Source organism: Mesoplodon densirostris, chromosome 19 (assembly GCF_025265405.1).
Source record: "Mesoplodon densirostris isolate mMesDen1 chromosome 19, mMesDen1 primary haplotype, whole genome shotgun sequence".
NCBI classification, from domain to species: domain Eukaryota; kingdom Metazoa; phylum Chordata; class Mammalia; order Artiodactyla; family Ziphiidae; genus Mesoplodon; species Mesoplodon densirostris.
The window spans coordinates 22,325,837-22,346,644 of record NC_082679.1 but is presented as its reverse complement, the minus strand read 5'-3'; the positions used below and the strand labels follow the sequence as shown (position 1 = coordinate 22,346,644).

At 58.4% G+C, this 20,808-nt stretch overlaps 1 protein-coding gene and 1 pseudogene across 13 annotated transcripts in view; one reads left to right on the top strand and one right to left on the bottom strand.

The window, feature by feature from the left end:
* Positions 1-3,671: 3,671 nt before the first annotated feature.
* LOC132480253 (5-hydroxyisourate hydrolase-like) lies at positions 3,672-6,178 on the top strand (annotated as a pseudogene).
* The window catches only part of LOC132480251 (dynein regulatory complex subunit 4-like), a 53,067-nt gene continuing 37,438 nt past the window's right edge, over positions 5,180-20,808 (bottom strand). For 6 of the 13 annotated variants that reach the window (XM_060084275.1, XM_060084284.1, XM_060084276.1 and 3 more), the window contains 7 exons: positions 19,118-19,204; positions 16,925-17,122; positions 16,155-16,361; positions 14,553-14,607; positions 13,734-13,939; positions 13,079-13,246; positions 9,069-10,940 (listed from right to left, as the gene is read on the bottom strand). In XM_060084275.1, the coding sequence (XP_059940258.1) occupies positions 10,503-10,940; positions 13,079-13,246; positions 13,734-13,939; positions 14,553-14,607; positions 16,155-16,361; positions 16,925-17,122; positions 19,118-19,204 (1,359 nt within the window). In that variant the 3' untranslated portion in view covers positions 9,069-10,502. Of the gene's footprint in view, positions 6,763-9,054; positions 10,941-12,716; positions 12,804-13,078; positions 13,247-13,733; positions 13,940-14,552; positions 14,608-16,154; positions 16,362-16,924; positions 17,123-19,117; positions 19,205-20,808 lie in introns of those variants that run through there. The other 7 variants (XM_060084287.1, XM_060084278.1, XM_060084279.1 and 4 more) reach the window with 7 other exon arrangements.

Below are 20,808 nucleotides of genomic sequence, written 5' to 3'. Positions count from 1 at the left end.
GGACACACTGACCCACAAATGCTCCCTGTCCCAGGGCAAGGGCAGCCAATCCTGGACCAGGCAGTGACCCGAATGGGCACACAGGTGCTGAAAGCAGAGTCCACGACACAGAGAAGGTGCTGTTATCCCAGGGCAGGGAAGGGGCCTCACCTCTGGCCAGAGCTCTCTGATGCCCCGGCTTAAGACTAAGGAGGCTTCGGGCACAGGTGGTGTGGTGGGAACAGACTCGGAGCTGCTCCAGAGACGTGCAGCGCAGGACACATGGGTGAGTGAAGGCCAGAGGGAGCTTCCCGTAAAGAAACAGAGTGCAGACAGGCTTGGGGTGCAGGAGAGCCCGATGTGGGCTGGGAAGCAGGGCCTGGAAACCATGCCTCTCTCTCTCCCACACTCTCTTCTTTCATCTCTGCCTTCTTCATCTACTTAACTCCTGCTCTGCAGCCTGACGTCTCTGCCCTTGCGTATCTGCACACTCACTGTCCCTCTGTGCACATCTGCACACTCCTTCTGTCCATTCATTCAAGGGATATTGATGTAGCACCTACCTCTGGCCAGGTCCTATCCAGGCATGGGAACAGCCTTGACGAAACAGACAATAACCCAGGTCCTTGGGGAGCTGAAATGCTACCGGGGGCCAAATGCGCCCCTCCTGTGACCCCCACCCCTGGCTTTGCCTTTCTCAGCCTGCCGGCAGGCCACCTAACCTCCAGCGCCTGTCACCCTCTGGCACTGCCCATCGTGTGGCCTTCTCAGCTCATAGCACCATGTGAAATGGCCTTCCCCTTGTCACCTGTCACCTCAGTGTACCTGGCGATGTTCAATATTTCCTCAGTGCAGGAAGGTCCCAGCTGCCCTCATGTCCCTTCCGTTGAGTTCTGACCACAAATTCCCACCACAGCGGCCTGGAAGGACTCCCGGGGTGGGGCGTGGAGTAGGGCCAGGGGCTCGGGCACCCTTGGTGTCATAGAGCAGCTGCAGTGCCTCAGGGGGGCCCCAGAGGCTGGTCCCACGTGGGCCTCTCCAGGGGCTCAGGGTAAGGCGGGGACCTCCCAGCGCCAGCACGGACCCAGACGGCAGCCCGACCAGCTGCCTTCTCACTGGGACAGGAGGACGGGCGACCCTCATCGCTGCTCAGCGACTCAGCCACCTGGGAAGAACGGTCAGTTCCAAGGTACTGAGCACCCTGTGTGTAGTTATACGTTTTACCTGCGTGATCTCAACTCCCTGAAGCAGAAACGCTTTGGGCTAACCACCTGGAAAAATCAACTGCGAGTGGTTTAAAATCACTGCACTTAACACAATCCAGACACGAAAGGCCCCACCCACCTGCCAGGAAGCCCAGCGGCAACACCAGGGATGCAGCTTCTTTCCTCCTCAGCGTGTGTCTTCCTTAGGGCCTGTGTCTGTCCTCCTGGTGCCGGGGAGGGGGCGGGGCGGGGGGTGTGGAACGCTGCAACTCCAGCATCACACTCACCTTGTCAGAAAGGAGTGGGGAGGAGGGAGGATTCAAGGCCTGTGTCTGGTCTCTTTTTACAAGAGGCCCAGCAGGTAGACGCGCACTTTGCTCCCCCGAGTGTGGTGTGTGGCCGCTCCTGGCTGGAGTGTGTAAGGCAACAGGGTCACAGCTCAGGGGTCACGCGGCGAGCACGGCATGGCTGGCACTGGGCCTATTAGGCTGGACCCCCATTCCTACTCTTAATCAACCCACTGCCCTCCCAGAGGCACAGGGAAGGTTCCAGGTGAACCTGCAGGCTGGGGAGGGGGCCCTAGCGAGGCCCCAGAAGGAGCTGTGACAACGCCCTGCCCTGCCCCGCACTCTCCCAGAACTAGGTTTTCTCTCAGGGCAGAGAAGGATGGAGGGGGTGAAAGGGCACCCTCCACAAAAGGTTTGATTGTTGTTTTTGTCAGCTTGCTTACGACATTTGAGACTTTAACTGTACAAAGAAAGGTTACAGAATGAAAATAATTAACGCTTGTCGACACTGCTTGTCCCAGAGGTGGACCTGGTATCATCAGTCTTTTGTGTACCACACTAGAAAATATTCCAGTATATGGCCCCTCTGTGCCTCAGTTTCCTCCTCTGTAAAAAGGGGATTCTAATAGCTGCACCCTGAGCTTGTGATGGTGATAAGTGAGCTTGCCCTTGTAACGTGCTGAAAGCTACTGTGGATTTAAAACCACGAAGCTATACACGCCTCCCGCCCCAAGACCATCCACCTTACACACAAATGGGCCTCGCTCTTTTCACTGGGCTGCACAGTTGCTGTGTGTGGCAGAGTTCATGTATTTAACTGTCCCCCGTGGGGACAGCCTGGTTGTTTCTGGTCCTGTCCCCATGGGCGTTTACCAAAACAGCTGTGTGTCTCTTTGGGGCCACCTCCTAAAAACGTGAGCCCTGCCAAATGTCACATGCATTTAACTCTCAGATAGACATTTCCTGATTGCCTGCAAAGCACTGTAACCAACACCCAAGTGTCGCTAGAAAGGTCCCCTTCCCCACCTCAGAGGGGTCTGATCCTTAACGTACAAATTGGCCACACTCACTATCCAAATAATTAGAAAAGCCTCTTTAGCGACAAGAAAAATGACTCCACATCCAGAGCAATCCAACCCGCCAGGCAACGTCACCCAGATTTTAAACACAGAATGCCCTTATCTTTATTTTTTATTTATTTATTTATTTTTCTTTTTGCGGTATGTGGGCCTCTCACTGTTGTGGCCTCTCCCGTTGCAGAGCACAGGCTCCGGATGCGCAGGCCCAGCGGCCATGGCTCACGGGCCCAGCCGCTCCGCGGCATATGGGATCCTCCCAGACCGGGGCACGAACCCGTATCCCCTGCATCGGCAGGCGGACTCTCAACCACTGCGCCACCAGGGAGGCCCCCTTATCTTTATTTATACATTAGATATACAGTCTGTTCCGTGTGTACATCACGGACTACTGCGAAACAATCATGGACTCGTGCCCGTCGGCTCAGCCTTGTCTCTTGTTTCCTCATTTCTGAATAGCCCAGACACTGCCCTGTCAGTGTGCAGGGCCCCTGCTCCTTGGGGGTCGAGGGCCAGAGGGGGTAGGAGGAGGGGCGGGCAGTGTGACCACACGAGCCATCGGTCCCGCCTGAGGCACCACCACGTGGCCTGTCGGGGGCTTCCATCAAATCCCGACCTTCCCAGGGAAGAAAACAAGCTACACCGGTTCAGGGACTTCCGGGGGTCGTCAGACTTGCCCTGCGCCGCCCAGCTGCCGAAGTGGACCTTGGCTGGACACACCCGCCCCGCCAGAGCCCCACCCCCTCCCCGCGCCCCTCCCCACGCCCCTCCCCGTGCGGTCCCGCCTAGCACTCCACCCCAACGCCCCCGAGCCCTGCCCCTCGGGCCCCCCCACCCCAACCCCTAGGGCCGCTCCACTTCCGGGCCAGGAGGAGCCTCCACGGCCCCGCAGGTCTGTGCACCGTGATCGCCCACCCCTCCCGACCCCCCCCATGAACCCCCCTGGGCTCCTCCAGGTGGGCACCGAGGTGAAGCCGCTGCGAATCAGACCAGCCTCACCCCTCCCTGTGGCTCGGCCCCGAGTTTGGTCAGACACGTGGCCCCGGGGCCTGGGAGGGGCCCGGGGAGGTTCTGGGGGTGGCGGCGTGGTGTCACCACCTCGCCAGCCCCCAGGCCGGCCTGGCATGAGCTCCGGGGTCGCCCTGCGGCTGCGGACACTCCAGCGACACCTGGGCTCCCCGGAGGTAGGGGGACAGGCCCGGACTCGGAACCCCTGAACTCTCCTTCACCTGGGGCTAAGGGGACAGAGCTGGGTGCCGGGAGAAGAACCCCGTGTGGCCACCCACAGCCGGCACTGACTGAGGGAGAGGCCCCTGGGTGTGGAGACCCCTTCAGTGCTGGGGCAGGGGGCTGCTGGGGGAGGAGGGGGACAGGTCAGCGACCTGCATGGCAGTGTGTCACCGCAGCCTGCTCGGGCTGCTCGGCAACTCCACCACCCAGGGCCCAGGGGCAGTTTGGGACTTTGTCCCCCGGGGCTGTTTACACCAACTCCGCTGCCTCATACCGGTGGGTGTGGACACAAGGCAGCTTCCCTGCCCCTCTCGTGGCCCAGGGCAGAGGCATGGAGCCGGGCAGCAGCCCGCTGACCACACACGTACTGGACACTGTCTCAGGGCTTCCGGCCGAGGTCCTCTGCCTCCATCTGTCCAGGCTCGAGGACCATGGCCAGCAGTGGACCGAGCTGAGGAAAAGGTAGGAGGGCGGTCTGGGGCAGGATTCGAGTCCAGACCACCTCCCCGCCCCACACCAGGGCAAGGGGTGCATGCCTGGAGGGCAGGGACCAGGGCTCACCACAGCCAGACGGTCCCCTGCAGACTCTCAGGGCCGCTCTTTCAACAGGCTGTGTAGGCCTGGTCAGGGCCACAGAACGTGCTGGGACAGCTCCCAGCCCAAGTGCCCGCTGCAGGGGGAAGAGGGGTCTGTCTCTTCCTGCAGGCTGGACCGGCCGAGGCCTGAGGTGGGACCTGAAAGCCCTGGTTGTCACTGCCGGACGGGTGGCCTGTGCAGGGCAGCAGACGAGCACTGGACGTTCTCTACATTCTCACTACACCTTTTGTGCAGACACCACAGGCACCCCTTTCCTAGGCTGGGGGGCGAGGGGGGACGGCTGGGACAGCAGGAGGTGTCCACTGCCTGGCAGCACTACCCCTGCCCCAGGCCCAGGCTCTGCTGGGGGACGCCCAGCCCAGACTGGCAGGTGTCATGGGTCAGCCTGTGAGCAGTTTCCCCCGACCCTCCCACTGGTGTGGGCTGGTAGGCTGGACCCCAAAGGTTCCAGGCCTGAGGGTATGGAGCCCTTCAGAAAACCGGGGGTCCAGGTCCCGTCTGAGCTTGGAGGAACACACAGAGTCCAGGGCGGGGGGCCGTACAGACCCACTCCCAACCACACCCCCTAAACTGCACTGGTAAATGCCACCCTTTCTGATCACAGCACAGACGCTTGCGAGCACGGCTGCAGGTGATGGGGGCGCCTAGCGAGCAGAGGCCCTCAGAGCCTCCACTGGTGAAGCTGCAAACAGGCCACCACGCGGACAACGATTTGGGTACAGTTACTGAACCAGAAAGCCACGTGCAGTATATTAAAAAGTACACGTTATAAAACAGTGTGACTAGTACAACCCATTTCTAAAGTTTGTAAATGAGCATATTTATGCATAGAGAAAATCTGAAAATTATACATGCCAGATATAAAGCGATGATTGCTCATGGGATAGATTGTGGGAATTTTCTGCCTTCTGCTTCTCTGTGATTTCTTAAACAGTGCGCAGTGTCCCTGGGCTGCCCCAGAGCCCCAGGTCCTGGAGGCTGTCCTGCTCCACAGCCGCCCAGGCCCGCTCACCCGAGTCCCAGTCAGGCTGCGGGGACATCGGAGGCCGGTGGGCATGCAGCCCCGGGAGGCCGAGGCTGGGGGCCCCTCAGCCCCCTCTGCAGTGCCCCCACTTCCTCTCCCCAGCTACACGGACCCTGACGGCCGCTGCCCTGGGCTCCTCTGCCAGGCCAGATGAAGGCGGGCACCTACAAGCTGGCCTTCGACACTGAGGGCTACTGGCAGAAGCGGGGCCAGGAGAGCTTCTACCCGTACGTGGAGGTGAGGGCCAGACAGGTGGAGGCCCATGACTCACTGTGACTGGCAGGCTGGCCCTGCGCCTCCACCACCTCACACCTGCTTTGGGCTCCCAGAAGAAAGGGGTGCCGGACTTGACCACATCACACCTGTCCCTGCCCTGCTCCGGGGTCAGGCTGACTCAGCCCCTGCAGACAGAGGCTCACCCGAGCCCCATCCAGCTCACTGTCTCCCTTCAGTTGACCTGTTCGGGCGGGACACCTTGGGAATCTGCAGACCCAGGGCCCCTCAGATCGAGTGCTTTCTTTGGGGAGGACCCAGCCACACCCACCGCCCCCCAGCTGGCCCTGGGGCTCCTGACCCCAACTGCAGCCCCAGGCCAGCCGTCTGGGCTGCTGAGTCCACGGCAGCACTGGGGCCAGGCTGAGTGCACTCCGTGCTGGCCCCTGGCTCTCCCGGTGTCCCCTCTGCCCACAGGTCGTTTTCACCATCACAAATGAGACCCACAAGTTGCATGTGCTGCTGCTGCTGAGCCCGTGGTCTTATACCATGTACCGAGGGAGCTAGCGGCTGACCGGCAGCCGGCCTGCGAGCCCGGACCCATCACCACGGCAGGCTGAGCCGCCCCCAACCAGCAGGGCAGGCTTGTTGCTCACGGGCACCAGGGTCACACTTCCCGGGGACGTTCTGGCCCCGATTTCCCAGTGGCAGCTGTCACTCGGGCTTCAGTAAAGCTGCTGGCATCTGCGAGGCGGCTGTGGTCACTAGGCACACTCGGCTGGAGCTGTCCAGCCCCAGGTGGGATGGGGGTGGATGTGCGCACAGAGCTGGTGGGCTTGGGGAAGGGGCCGGACGGCACCGTGGGCCCTGGGGGCCTCTCCACACAGCCACGCAACAGGACAGGCAGCACTTGTGAAAACCTTCATTTGCTGATGACGCACGTCTTCAGAACAAATACCTGCTGTCCTCGGTGTGTGAGGGGGTTGTCGTCCGGGCAGGGGCTACGTTGGGGTGCTCACGAGTCCTGCGGGGCCCTGGCCCAGCGTCTGCCCGATCACGGCCGTCTCCAGGGGCTTGAAGCCCACGTTGTCCAGGGGGACCCCAAAGGCCAGGAGCTTCGCCTCATAGGTACGCAGCAAGTCATTGTGGGTCTGTGGGGACACAGAGGCCTCAGGGTAGAGGCAGCCGGGGCTGACCCTCGCTCAGGCACACCCAGCCCCGTGGAGAGCTAGCCTTTACCAGGTGCTCACTACACCAGACCCAGACCCTCACACACTTATTTAAATTTGAGAATCTAATTGGCTTTACTCATGGCAGCATCCCATCTAGTAAGCGGAAGGGTGCTCCAAGGAGCTGTATAAAATGGAGGCTTTTATGGGCACAGGAGGGTGGAACAAGGAGGTTAAAAGGGTGGGCACCTTCCCTTAGGGGAGGCAGGGGGTCTTAGGCAGATCACCTCCCACTGCTGATGGGTTTAAATTTCCACTATAGGGAGAGGCTAAAACTTCAATTAGATTAGGTATTAAGTCTTGGTAGGGCTCACATAAGTGACTCCGTTTAGGGCCTGTTGTTTCTATTTAACAGTGTCCCCTTTTGATCAAACTCTTAGCCTGAGAGATATGATCAAAATTTTAAGGCATTAGTGCCGCTCACAGCTACCACCTGTATTATTTCAGCTTTTGCTGATTCTGTTTGGGTTTTTGTTTTTGTTTTCCTGAATCTCTGGGTGGGATTCACAGGTCAAGGCTTCGGGTTCACATTTTTTAAGTCCGTCATTCCCTACGTCTTTTTCAATATTCCAGTCTTAAGGAGATCATTTGCTTGGTGGTTAGTGGCTGCGAACATGCATTTAAAGCTTTTGGGAAAACATAATCCACCAGGGGTATGATTATGATTATTATAAGCAGGACAAACCCCAGTGTTTGGAGTCCTCAAGACCAAACCAAACAAAGGCCCCATGGAAGGGGCCACCCTTTTAAGCCAAGTGACTTGCCCAGGGATCTTATGTAGCTGAGTTTCCACCTCCCCAGAAGAGTGGTCCAGATGAGCAGGTGTTGATGGCCACGCACAGACACCTCCCGGCTCAGCTAGAAGACAACCAGAGGCTTTCCTTCTGTTGAGAACAACTCTGGCCCGAGCCTGAGGACTTTTATTGGGCACTACCCAACCACTTCATGTGTGGGACCTCGGGTAACCCACAATGGAAGATGCCCCCACCGTCCCCGTTTCACGGCTGGGGAGACTGAAGAGGGCGTGCACTCAGAGCAGGACTGTGGTTTGAGTTCCTGGTTCCCTGCAAGCATTTCTCACTCAGGCTCAGCATCCCTGCCTTCTCAGGGATGACCCTCCCTGCCTTGTCTACTGGCATCTATTCCCTTCCCTCATCCCAGAAATGCCGAGATCTGGGCAACAGCGCTGGCAGGGCCAATGCAGACAGGGTTTCCGTTCCCCCATCCTTTAAAAGCAGATGTTTTTAAAAGGGCACATTTCACCAGACGGTTGTAAGCGTTTGAAGAGCTGACGCGTGTTAAATGCTTAGAGCCTGGCCTGACGCAGAGCAAAAGCTCAAAGGGGCTCCTTGCCCTCAGCATCGCCAAGACAAGGTGCTGGGAGCTGAGAGTAAAGGGTGAGCCAGGGCCGGGCTCCAGGACAACTCAGGGGCTGGGCCCTGGCCCTCACCCATCTCTGGGGTTCAGCCCTCCCCACAATCAGATGTGGGTTACAGAAATTCCCCCAAGAATGCATATAAGTATCAGGGGTTCCCAGAGCACCTGGGGAGGGCCCTATGGGCAGGGAAGGCCCAGGGCATTTGGTCACCACGGAGCCCAGTGCCCGTGATGGGCACTGCCTTCATCCTGGGGCTCCACAGCCCAGGGCTCACATCTGAGTCATGCTCGCGGGGTGCTCGCTCTCGAGAAGCGCGTCTGCAGGCAGCACTGTGTCTGCGTCCCCACAGGCCAAGCACTGACAGAGCCGTGGGCTCAGCCACGGAGCTGGGGACGCTGGGTGCAGGGCACAGACGGCACCAGGGTCAGGGCACTGCACTCCCCAGCTGCAGGAGGCCTCTGTGTGTGGCTTCTGCCAGACTCATAAAGGCCTTGGAAGACGTGCTTGGAAGACGTGGAGGTTACTCTGAGGGTGCAGACACCCCCCGGCCCCAAACCGCCCCAAAGGCCAGGCTAGCGCCATGGCGCCAGAGCAAGGGCTGGACAGGGACACAGGGACAGCCTGCTGGACAGGACGCCACACATGCACTGGCCAGGCCCCATCAGGGACACCAGGACAGCGTCGGAGCCATGCGGATGTACTCCAGGCCACCTGCAGGTCAAGTGACCCTGGGCAGGCGCAGACGGCCTCAGACTGTGTCAGCACCCAAAGGTAAAGATCAGGTGGGGTCCTGGGTGAGGAAGGGGCCTGAGGGAGGGGTGTGGAGCCCCGGGCACCTGGCAGAACATGGGGGAGGGTTGGGGGTCTCCTCGCACCTTGCAGACCCGGGCCAGCTCGTACTGCAGGTCCTTGATGGTGCTGTTCTTCGATTCCAGAAAATCCTGAGGAAAGGAAGGTGTCAGGACGTCCACACGGGGAGCGGCTGGTGTGGAAAGGTCTCCAAGGGAGACAGATCTGCATCTCCATAAGGAAACTGCCCAGATGGTGAGAAGGGCCACCCCGGCTGCCAACGCCATCCCAGGGAAAACCTCCTCGATCCCCCACCTGCCCTGCCCTGGCCCCCAGGCGCAGCCATGGTGGCTGCCATGGATGGGCCGAGTTTTTATCCCCTCACCCTGGTCGCTGGCAGCACTGGGTTGCTGGCCCAGCTGCAAGACCGGCTGTCCTTCCCAAGAGGAGAGCAGGAAAGCCCTCCTCCCCTCTGTGATTCACACACAAAAAGGACAAGAACAGAGACGAGCCCCCAGACTCAGGACCATGGTGATGCCGGCCCAGACGAGGCCCCACCATGAGGCTGCACTACCCAAGCCCCGAGAGCCGAGCCTGGGTAACTTGGGTCCTCCAGGCAGTGCCACCCACTGAGCCAGGGCCATCGCTTCCCTCTGAGCAAACACCTGGTCTCAGCCAGAACCATGGGCACGACATCACCTCAGAACCCAGCCCCCTCCTCCACTGGTGACGAGTCATCCTCTGTCAGCCCTGCCCACCCTCTCCTGCCCTCCTGTTGCCATCTGAGGCCTGGAATCCAGAAGATCTGCTCCTGTGTGAATGAAGAGCAGGGACAGACAGGGCCCTCCAGCATGGAAGGACCTTCCCTGGAGTCATGGAGGCCAGCTGTGGTCTGTGTCCATCTCCTAGACCCCCAGGGAAACCATACCTGGGGCCACCTCAGGCCTGGCGGCTACAGGTCACCCAACTGGCCAGGATCCCAGAGCCAGGCCACGCTTCCCTAGCAACACCAAAGTCCCCTTGTCTGTCCTCACACGTTTTCTTCTGTGGCACGTCCCACCCAGGTCAGGGAGCAGAGGGACAAGGCCAGTTCCAGGTAAGGTCACCGCCAGGGGCATCAGGGCTTCTGCCTGCTGAGCCAGCGGCAGTGGCAACTGCCGTCCGAGTCCTCAGCTCTCCCTGCTGGCTTGTGGGCACTGAGGCCTCGTCTGTCTTTTTACTGCTGTGCCCCATGCCCGGGACAGTCCCAGCCCAGAGGAAAGCCACACACAACTGCAGATCCACGATTGAACAGATGCTCCAGCCTCTGCTCAGATGTGACTCCCTCTGGGAAGCCTTCCCAGTAGCCATCACAAAGGCCACCCACGGCCCTGCATTCCCCCTGCCACGGCCTCAACCAGCACACCTCAGTGTCCCAGGCGGACGGCGGCCGTGGCCTTGGCTGAGAGGCTAAGCTGGAGTGGGCAGTGGACTCGGGCTCGAAGGTGCCGGGAGGCTAAGGAGGGGCTGGGGAAGACCTCAGAGACACCAGGGCAGAGCCCGGGAACCTGGGGAGCCCGACGGCACACACAGGCCTGGGCGCTCGGGCCAGGAAACCACAACAGCCCCTCCCCGAGGTGAACTGAGACTCTCCACTGAGGGACGGAGGCTGGAGCACAAGACAGGAGCCCCAACCCGAGCCCAGGCCGCCAGAAGCCCCTCCCCGGGCACCCCCGGGACCGATCTCCAGCTTGCGGGACACGAGGGTCAGGGCCGCAGGGTCCAGGTTGGAGGCCGCCAGCACCTCGTTGAACTGCACCTCCTTCTTCTCCACAGCGGCGGCCAGTGCCTGTACCTTGCGCTCCAAGGCGAGGTTCTTGAGGCCCACCTTCTGCTGCACCTCCAGGATGGCTGCGGTTAACTTCTGGTACAGCTCGTCCCGCTCCTGCTGCACCTGCGGGATGGGCCCGGGCTTCTCACTGGCAAGAAGCCCCTCCCGGCTCTGCCCCGGGGCCACGGCACAGCGCCTTCACCAGCGCCCGGCCACGGGCAGGTGGGTCTGCATCGTCTACACTGCCTGAGCCCCACTCTGTGACCGAACTAGAGGTGTGCGGCTGTCCACACCATGGGCGGCAGGAGGAAACATCTCTGGGAAGGTGTCTCAGGAAGCCACAGGGACCCTAGTACGAGCTGCACAGACCCCCAGAGGGGCTGGGGCCAGCCCTGCCCTGGGTCTGGGCAGCAGGCTCAGGACATGATCATCCCCATGAGGTCCAGGGCCTCAGACTCAGCAGTGTTGGGGTGGGGGCCCCTTGGAGGTCCACTCCCTCTGCCAGCCCCAGACCCTGGAACACAGGTCTAGAGCGAGCACTGGAGCCACCCGCCTGTCCACCAAGGACAGTGTCCTTTTCATCTCCTTTAACTTTTAACTGTGCACCATTAAACAATCAAGACTGAGTCGGGGTGTAAAAAGGAAAAAGTAAACACTCCTCAACCCCACTTCCCAGAGGCCACCATCTGAGTATTTGCTGGGACTCCTTCCAGAATGTTCTGCACTGCCGTAGAAACACACATCACTGCTAGGAAGAGGAGAGGGCTGTGCTGAAACCCTGTAGCACTGTGTCTTTCTAACTACAGGATCGTATTCTCAAGATGTGCTTCAATCCAGTCCCCATCCCTCTGCTCTTTAAAACGTGAAGAGTCTGGTTTCTTAGGGGCGCTGCCTGCCTCCCCTGCCGCAGACGAAATGCAGACGGAAGAGAAGGTGGTAGAGTCTCCTCCCCACTCATGCCACCTTGCAGCGGGGAGCCGCGTCTCCCTGGTTGCCTACGGACCCTCCCCTCAGCTGCCCTCAGCCTCCGGGACCCTCGGAGGCTTCTTGACGGTGACTAGCTCTGACCGCTTACGGGATGCCCTTTCCACTGTCACAGTCTGCGGCGGTAGCTGTGCTAACGGCTCACACAGAGTGGGCGGCTCTGCCCTCGGCCAGGCCCGGGGCCAGACCCCGGGACCTGCAGGCAGGGAGGGCCAACTCTGCAGAAAAGCACGTGCAGTGAGATACCTGCCACCCAATCACATCAGTGAAGACCTGGTGCCGGCAGGTGGGGTCACAACTCTGAACATCCCTCCCGGCAGACTATCTGCACCCTGAACGTGAACCTTCTCGCCCAGCATTTCCCCTGCTAGGAATCAACTTCCCTGAAAGGGATACAGAGTTGCACAAAGACAACTTAAAAGGATGCTTGTAACAGCAAAGGACTGAAACAGATTTCAAGTGTGACCCGATCGGAGAGACGGCACACAGGCTGAGAAGAGAACACGGGCACTCCAGACGCCCTCACTTCTGGGAAGCAGTGTCCCTACGCCGGGACACACAAGAGTCTGGGAGGAGAGTCAGGAAGCTCTGACCACTTGTGAGGACCAGCGCACGGCCCCAAGGCCCTCATTTTGCACCCACAGGCTTCCTTACAACGCACACATGAAGGTTTGGGACTTAGAAACACACACACAGATGAAAAAAGCCCTTCCTTCAAGGGGCCAGGCCACCTCCACGCTTCAGAGGAGAGCCCCAGGGGACAGCCGTGGGCACCACCCACTCCCCACCAGGGACCGCCCTCTGAGACCCGGGCCGGCCACCCACTGAGAGCCGCGCGGCACGAGGAGGGCCATGGGACCTCCAGCGGCCGGAGCTGGGCGCGCAGCCCAGAACCCAGGCGTCCCGGGAGCTCGCCTGCATGAAGCGCTGCTCCAAAACCTCGTGCTCCCACTGCAGGCTCTTCAGCTCCTCCTCGGCGACTTTCAGACGGGCTTTCGTGCGCTGGAGAGAAAATGGGGGTGGGGGAGAAAGCCCTCCCGACTCGGGCACCCACACGATGCAGCTCCCAGACCTGAAGGGCTGAGCCACCCATCTCCCAGAACAGGTGCCAGCCTCACGTGCCCAAGGACCACCAGGCCCAGGAAGGAGGGGCTCAGCGCCCCTGCCCTTTCTGCCCCGAGGGCCAGGCTCCGCTCTGGTCCTCAGGAGACGCCTCCCTGCCCTTCCACGCCCAGGAGGAGGTGCCAGGGAGGGCCAGGAATCGGGCAGAAACCCACCAGCAGGATCTGCTTGTCCCTCTTGTAGCCCCTGAGCTGCTTCTGCATCTCGCTCATCTCATCCCGAGCCTTCTGTAGGGGGTCTGCCAGGCGCCTGTTCTGCGCGGACACCTCCATCATCTCCTTCTCCAGGTGCTTCTCCTTCTTCCGCGCGTCCTCCACCTGCTCCTGTGGGCATGAGGGGCGGGGGATTGGCAGGCAGGACCAGGGGCTGCGGTCTGCAGGACGAGGGCCGTGAGCCCTCCTGCCCGCAGACAATGGTCCTGCCGGCACGGTGAGGACCTACATCTGTTTTGTGTGTAAACACACAGTATTTTTTCACAGTTTTAACTTATTCTGAATTTTTTAGTACTTCAGTCTCTGTGCAAATTGAGATTACACTTTGCTCATGACCCCCAGAGGACATCCTCCACGGCTGCCAGCACTTGGGTGACGATGACGCCCCTGTGGTTCCACCTGACCTTCGACATATCCCAGTGCACACAGGTGTATCACTTCCCTGCCACGTGAGGGTCAGGGCAACAGCCGGACCGCAGCCACAGCTGTAGCGGGCAACACAACTTGTGAGCTTCGATCAAGGGCAGCTGAAGGGCAGGGTCAAATGTTTCTACAAGCAGGGGGGTCGGCCCAAGGGGGCTGGGCACCCCGGCCGCACCTTGAGGGAGTTGATGAGAGCCAGGTTGTTGCGGGTGATTCCGTCGTAATAGTTCCTGATGTCCGTGAAGGCCTTCTTGTGGCGCTGCACAAGCACGCTGATCTGGCTGTTCTTCCTCTCCTCCACCTCGTGGATCTCTGTCTTCCTGCGCAGGTCAAGCTCTTCCCCGAGCATCCTGACCTTCTTTTCGTACTTGGCCTCGATTTCTGAAAGGCAGCAGCACACAGAGCAGCTGAGCAGAATGCTGGCCCTGTGGCTACGAGAAGGGATGGCAGCCCAGGGCCGAGAACACCCACCAGGACGAAGGCCTCACCAACAAGCTCTGCGGACAGCAGGACGGGGTGGGGAGTTTCCCCTGCTCTGTGGCACCAGCACACACACCAGCCTGCCCTCCTTGCCCGTCGCAGGCATTGCTAATCTATCCCTGCCTCAGGGATCCCAACAGCCGAACGTCACCCAGTCCCAGTGGGCTCTAACCACGGCCAGCCAGCCAGACTACGGGCTCTATTAGTAAACCAAACATACTTCTGAGGTTGGAGCCTCCGCAGGCCAGGAGACCTGGGCGCTGCCCACGAGGCTGGATGATTACTGCCTGCTTCTAGGTGCCGCTTCGTGCCTGAGGGTGTGGGCGGTCCTCACAGCCTCCCATCTCTCATGGAATAGGGTGTTCTGGGATCCTGAATAGTCCACCAGCCTCGCTTTGCACGTCTGAGCTGTTTTAACTGGTTTATGTGCTCGGTTAGCAAGAGCTGTTGGACAGTCCCTTCCTGACGGGAGGGGCTCTGGGGCCGTCTTACACGGAGCGTGGGAGATGCTGACCTCGCACCTGCCGCTCAAAGTCCTTGCGTATCTTGGTGATCTCCTCGGCGTGTTTCTGCAGAGGGGGAAGTGGTCAGTCACTGGAGGTCAGAGGGGACGGGACAGACGCCGGCCCCTCAGCCCGGCCCCTCGCCTCACTGGCAAGGAAAGCCCGGCTCAGTAAACCTGTGCTGCTTCTGCTGGGCCCCTCACCTCCGAGCTCATGGACCCAACCCGGACTAATAAGGTTTGGTAAATTCCACATTTGATAATGGACGTCCCTCAGCGCAGGTCACCTCGGAGCTGCAGAGAATGCTGACAGACATCCCGGCCCCTGGCCGTGCCCAGCCCTTCCCGCCCTACCCAGAGGCTGGACAGCAGGGGCCAGACCCACACAGAGCTCCCGGCTCCCCGCTCTCGGCTAACCTGCTTTGGCTTAGAATACTGTTACAAATTATTTTAATAGACAGTTATAAATTCTGAATAAAAAGTTTAAATTAGACTCCAGAGCAGTGTTTTCACTCAGAGCAGCATTCTGACCGTGTACCTACTCCACGCCCAAGGCCTCGCGTAAGCAGAGAGCCCGCCCGCTGTACTTGTTGGAAGGCAGCCCACTCTGTGCTTCTGTCAGAAAGGCCAGACCGCCCTCAAGCGTCCAAGACTTCAGCACCCTCAAGCTTCACGGCAAAGTCTGCAGTGTTACTGATTTATTTCTAGATTCAGTTGAGGCTGGGCTGCCTCCAGACATACACAGAAGCAAGTGCACTGACAAAGTCTTTCAACCCACAGCCAGGAACAACCTTTGAAAACCAAAGTTGGACACATCCTCCCTTTGCCCACGCCCTCCAGAGGTCCCCGACTCAGTCCTATCCCCCAGACCCCTCATTCCTCACTCCTGGGGGCCGTGGCACTGGTCCATCCCCAGCCCTTCTCAAGGCCTGGTCTCCCCCAGCCCTGCCTTCCCCCGGCCCTTGCCCAGGTATCACCTTCTCAATGAATTCCCAGAATGCGTAGAAAAATGCAACCACCCTTGTTCCCAGGACCTTCCTGTAGCACTAATGCCCACAGACCTGCGACACAGGTTTGACAGTTTATTTTGTCTTCTGTCTCAGGGGCAGCCTCTCCATTCTAGACCATCAGCCGTGCGTGGGCAGGCATTTTGTCAGCCCCATCCTCTGTGTCCCCAGAGATCAGAACCGGGCCCGGCACTTAAGAAGGAATTCCAACCTCCAACTGGAACCCCGCTGCCTCCCTCAGAAAGGACCAAAGAGTCTCAAAGGTCAGCGAGGCACTTGAGAGCACAGCTCACAGGACAAACTGCTGTGGCTGCCAAAGGGCTGGAGGGCTGGTCACTTCAGGGGCCACGTGCACGTCTCTGGGGTCAGGGGTCAGCAGTATGCGGAGAGGGACCCTGAGCTGGCTTTCTCTCTTGGGAAGCCAACCTGTTGCTCAAGCCTGAGACAGAATTCTGTGCCTGGACCCCAAACAGGGCTTGTTTGGCTGCATAATGCTGCTGCTGCTGTTGTTTAATATTTAATTGCCAAAATGCAGGAGTTAATATACAGAAATATGAATTCCCAGTTGGAGTGCATCCCGAGGTGCTCATGGCACGCTGGCACCTACCAGCCTCAGCTTCTTCTCCACCAGCTCACTGGCCAGCTCCTGTTCCTTCAGCTCCACCTGCAGCGCCCGCGTCTTCCTGCACAGGGCACTCTCCTGCGCGCTGCGCTCCTCCTGCGCCAGCTTCATGACCACGGTGCCCTCCGCCTTCATCTCCATCAAGCTGTTCTGATGCTCGTATAGCAAGTGCCTCACCTTCTGCTTATAGACCTGTGGGCGGGGGGAGTACCGCCGCTCACCTGCTCTGCCCGCTCACCTGCATGCACATGCCCACCTGCACACACCTCACCTGCACAGGCTCACCTGCACGCACATGCTCACCTGCACACACATGCCCACCTGCACACACCTCACCTGCACAGGCTCACCTGTACACACCTGCCCACCTGCACACACATGCCCACCTGCACAGGCTCACCTTCACACACCTGCCCACCTACATACACGTGCCCACCTGCACACACATGCCCACCTGCACACACCTTACCTGCACAGGCTCACCTGCACGCACATGCTCACCTGCACACACATGCCCACCTGCACACACATGCCCACGTGCACACACCTTACCTGCACAGGCTCACCTGCGTGCACATGCTCACCTACACACACATGCCCACCTGCACACACATAAAAAATACCCTCAGGTTCCCCACGTCAAGGACACAAAGGGCTGTGACTCCCAGAAGCAAGGCGAGACAACGCCCCTGGCCCCCGGTCCGGCTCCTCTGCCCACATGGCAGCTCCTGTGGGGACAGGCCAGCCCCACTCACCTTGATCTCCACCTGGTGCCTCTCCGCAGCCTCCTCCATCTCCCGGTCTTTGTTCCTCAGCTCAGCCTTCTTCTCCTCCAGCTGCCTCCGCGTGATCTCCCAGAAAGTGTGCATCTTGTCCCGCTCCAGCTGGAAGAAGTTGCGCTCGGCCCGCTCGCGGTCCAGCTCCTCCCGGATGCGGCCAATGTGTTCCTCCACCTGGTGGGCAGAACAGGGCCCGTGAGGCAGCCCAGTCGGGCGTGGGGCGGGGCGGGCCACCTGCCGCCAGGGGAGGGTGGATGGAGAAAGGCCAGGAAGGAAGAGGGAGGGGCTGCTCTCACCTCAGAGTAAGTCAGAGCTAAAAGTGAGAAGTTAAAGCAGGGAGCTGGGAAGGCTCGGGGACAGGGAACGTGCAACAAACAGCAGAAATCTCTTGTATTTGGCCAAGAGTCATAAAATGATTATATGCTTTTATTCCTTCCTGGGGATTTACACTAAAGAAATTTCTCAAAAGAACACAGGAGCTTTCCGCTTAAAGATATTAGCTACACCATTATTACAACAGCAAAAGAATTAAAAAGGAAATGATCTAAGATGCTTTTCAGTAGGAGGATGGTTGGGAACTCCCTGGCGGTCCCGTGATGAGGACTCCACGCTCTCACTGCTGGGGCCCGGGTTCAATCCCCGGTCGGGGAACTAAGATCCCGCTAGCCACACAGCGCGGCCAATAAATAAATAAATAAATAGGAGAATGGTTGAGAAATTAGAGTATATCAGCTAGAGGGTTATATGGCCCAACAACACAAAGATATGAGAATGATGTAAATATGTTCACAAAACAATGCAAAATGTAAAAAAACCTTTCACCTTTAAAGATATAGGTTAAACAAAAAATATACAAAACCAGTAGACCCGAAACAGTCAAGATGGTTTGGTCCAGAGCCAAATGCAAATCTGCAAATAGGTTAAAGGAAGAAAAACCAAAAAACATACAGGGCCACCAGGCCGGGGCGGGGCTGGGCTCCCCAGGAGGGAGGTCTACAGTGGGGTCTACTGTGTCAATCAGACAAAGGATCTAAGCCAGACTTCTCCCAACTCTGACTGGCTCACGCTGGACGTTCCACCACTCGATATCTAGATCTCTTATAAATATCTAGATTTCAAGCTTCTCTTCAAACCTCAGCAAACAGACAGCTCTGAAGCCCAGGGCCCACAGGTTAATATGCAGCGAACTGGCCACAGCTGCCCTGAGTCTCTCACTCCTGCCTGGGCCCTGGAAGCTTCCCAGGTGTCCACGCCTGGAACACCGGACAGCAAGGCTCTGCTCTGCAAGACTGGCCACTGCCATGTCACAGTTCTGTCCCCACCGGACAGGAGGAAATGGGGAGCCAAGGAACAGCCTGACGGCTGGGGCAGCGCGGTGGGTAAGCCGTTCACGTGGCAGCCTGGGGACCTTTCCAAAGTGCAACCTGACCCACCACCCTTTGCGAACATTGCCGACAGGCTCCCTGCCTGTGACACAAAGCCTCTCCACTGCTGTTCAAGGGCCTCGGCCCAGCTCTCCAGCTTCAGGTCTTATGCCTGTTTCAGTCACCTTTCATTTCCTTATCTTAAAACCACCAAAAGTAAGTAAGGGTCATTAAGGCTCACAGGAGTGCATGTCAGACGCTCCCAGGCCACACTTGCTCCCACAGTTTGCACATGTTACAGGTCTCAGGAGCCTTGTAATTGAAATTGTAATTATATAACCATGTTCTCTAGCCCTTAAGTTCATCAAAATGAACAAGTGGCCAAAAATAATTCACAGTGTTTAATGGTAAATGAAACAAATGAGAATGCTCTAGGTGTATGTACTATGATAACAGCTCTGTAAACATCTGGTGCCTACAAAAGACAAGAATGAAAGAAAACTCAGAAAACTTAAAACAGCTTTTATATCAGACAGACATTTCCTTCCAAACTCCTACTACCCTATAAAAAAGTTCACCCATGTGCCTGTACCGCGTTGTTTTACAACACGTGCTGTGCTTGGGTGTGCAGGCGTGGAAGGGGCATATCCTCGTGTGGGCAGGGCAGCAGGAGCCAGGCTGAGGAGAGGTGCACGTGGAAGCGGGGGCAGCGGTCTGAAAGAGGCTCCTAGGAGAAGCCCGGAGTAGCAAACCCATCCCACACCCCGACCCAGCGCTGGTCTGAGGCTCAGGCCAGCCCACTCACCTGTTCCTTGCTCATGTCCTCTGGAGCAAGACCATCAACAATCGGGATACCTTTGGCTTTCCCTTTCTTCCCTTTCTTTTTGGGCACCTTTGGTTGAAGAATAGATGGTTGGGTTAGAGTTCACCTTCTGGCTGGCTGATTCCCTCCTGGGGCCGCTTGGGAGAGGAATTCCTGTTCTGGAACGTCCAACTGACTGCCCGCTGTCTCCTGCTTCCACCCAGACCACATCACTCTGCCCTAAGGTTCCCCACCATTAACCACAGACACATTCTGTTGATACCTTTGGAGCAGCAAGGAGAAATCTGCCTTCTCAGCAGAGAATATTGTTTTCCCTCAGAAAGGAAAGGAGGGAAACTTGTTCCTTAGTATATAGCAGAGACCTCCTTGGTGTGGATGCAAAATCTACTCGGCCTCAAAAAGGAAGATTCCCCAGTACCACACTGTCAAATGTTATCCCACTGGCTATAATGCTTGGCAAGCACCATAAAGAAACCTGCAATCAGCTGTTCAGTGAGTGTAGGAAGAAGTGCCTCACAGCAACAACCAAAGCTGGCAAGATGAGGGTTCCTTCCTTCAAAACACAAAACCTCAGAGAACCCTGGTGGAGGGAGCCGGAGCAGATTGTGGTGCTCACTGCGGGCTCTTTCAATGGGGCAAGGCCGCTTTTAACAACTTCAACAAGGTGCCAGACGAGACCTTCCACCCTCACTCCCGGGCTTACTTACAAGCAGCAACGTCTGTCTAACCCTGTCTGTGCTCACGGTCTGGAGGGCTGCAGGGGAGTGGCTAACCAGCCTCCAGGTTCCTCTCGGGTCCCTTCTAAACTCAGCTCCCCACTCGGGCCAAAGAGGTCCATTTGATTTGAGGTCACGTGGTTTCCCCTTCCCAGGACTCTCCACTGCCCCACTCAACAAAACAGTGCTGGGGAGACAGCGGCAAGGACAACAGACATCCCTACTCTTCCTGGTGACGTTCTAGGGCAGGAGTCAGATGACAGAGAACAGAGACATGGTGCTGAGAGGAGGAAAGCAAGAAGGCGGGAGAAAGGTGCTGTGGGGAGGGGGCGGGGAGGGCTGCGGGTGCATTTTTAGTGAAAGTGGTTGGGGTGGCCTCATAGAGAAAGGGGAGTCTGAGTTGATGTGCAGGAGGTAAGGGAAGGAGTGATTCAGACACCCAGGGAAGGGTGGTCCAGGAAGAAGGAACAGCAGATGCAAAGGTCCTGTGGCAGAAACATGCTGGGGTTGCTTGAGCAACAGCAAGGAGGTGAAGCGGGGTTGAGGAGACGATCGGGGTCAGCCACAGAGGGCCTGGTGGGCCGTGGTGAGGACTCGGGCTTTTATTCTGGGTGAGTCCAGGGACGTGACCTGACTTGGGTTTTCACAGGATCCCTCCGGCTGCTGAGTGGAGAAAGAATTGCACGAGGCAGGGATGGGAGCAGGGAGCCCAGAGAGGTGGCAATGGTGGCAGGGGAAGAGGCGAAAAGTGGTTGGAGTCTGGGTTTGATGGCCAAGCAACAGGGTCTGCAGACGGACTGGCCAGGAGGCAGGAGGTGCAGGGGAAAGAGCAGAGTCAAGGGCCCGCTGGAATGTGAGCCGGACAGCAGGGCAGAGCAGCTAAAAGTGGGCAGCCAGGCAGGGTGTGAAGTGCACACGCACCCTTACACCAGCTCTCCTGGTTGATCAAGCAGCTGC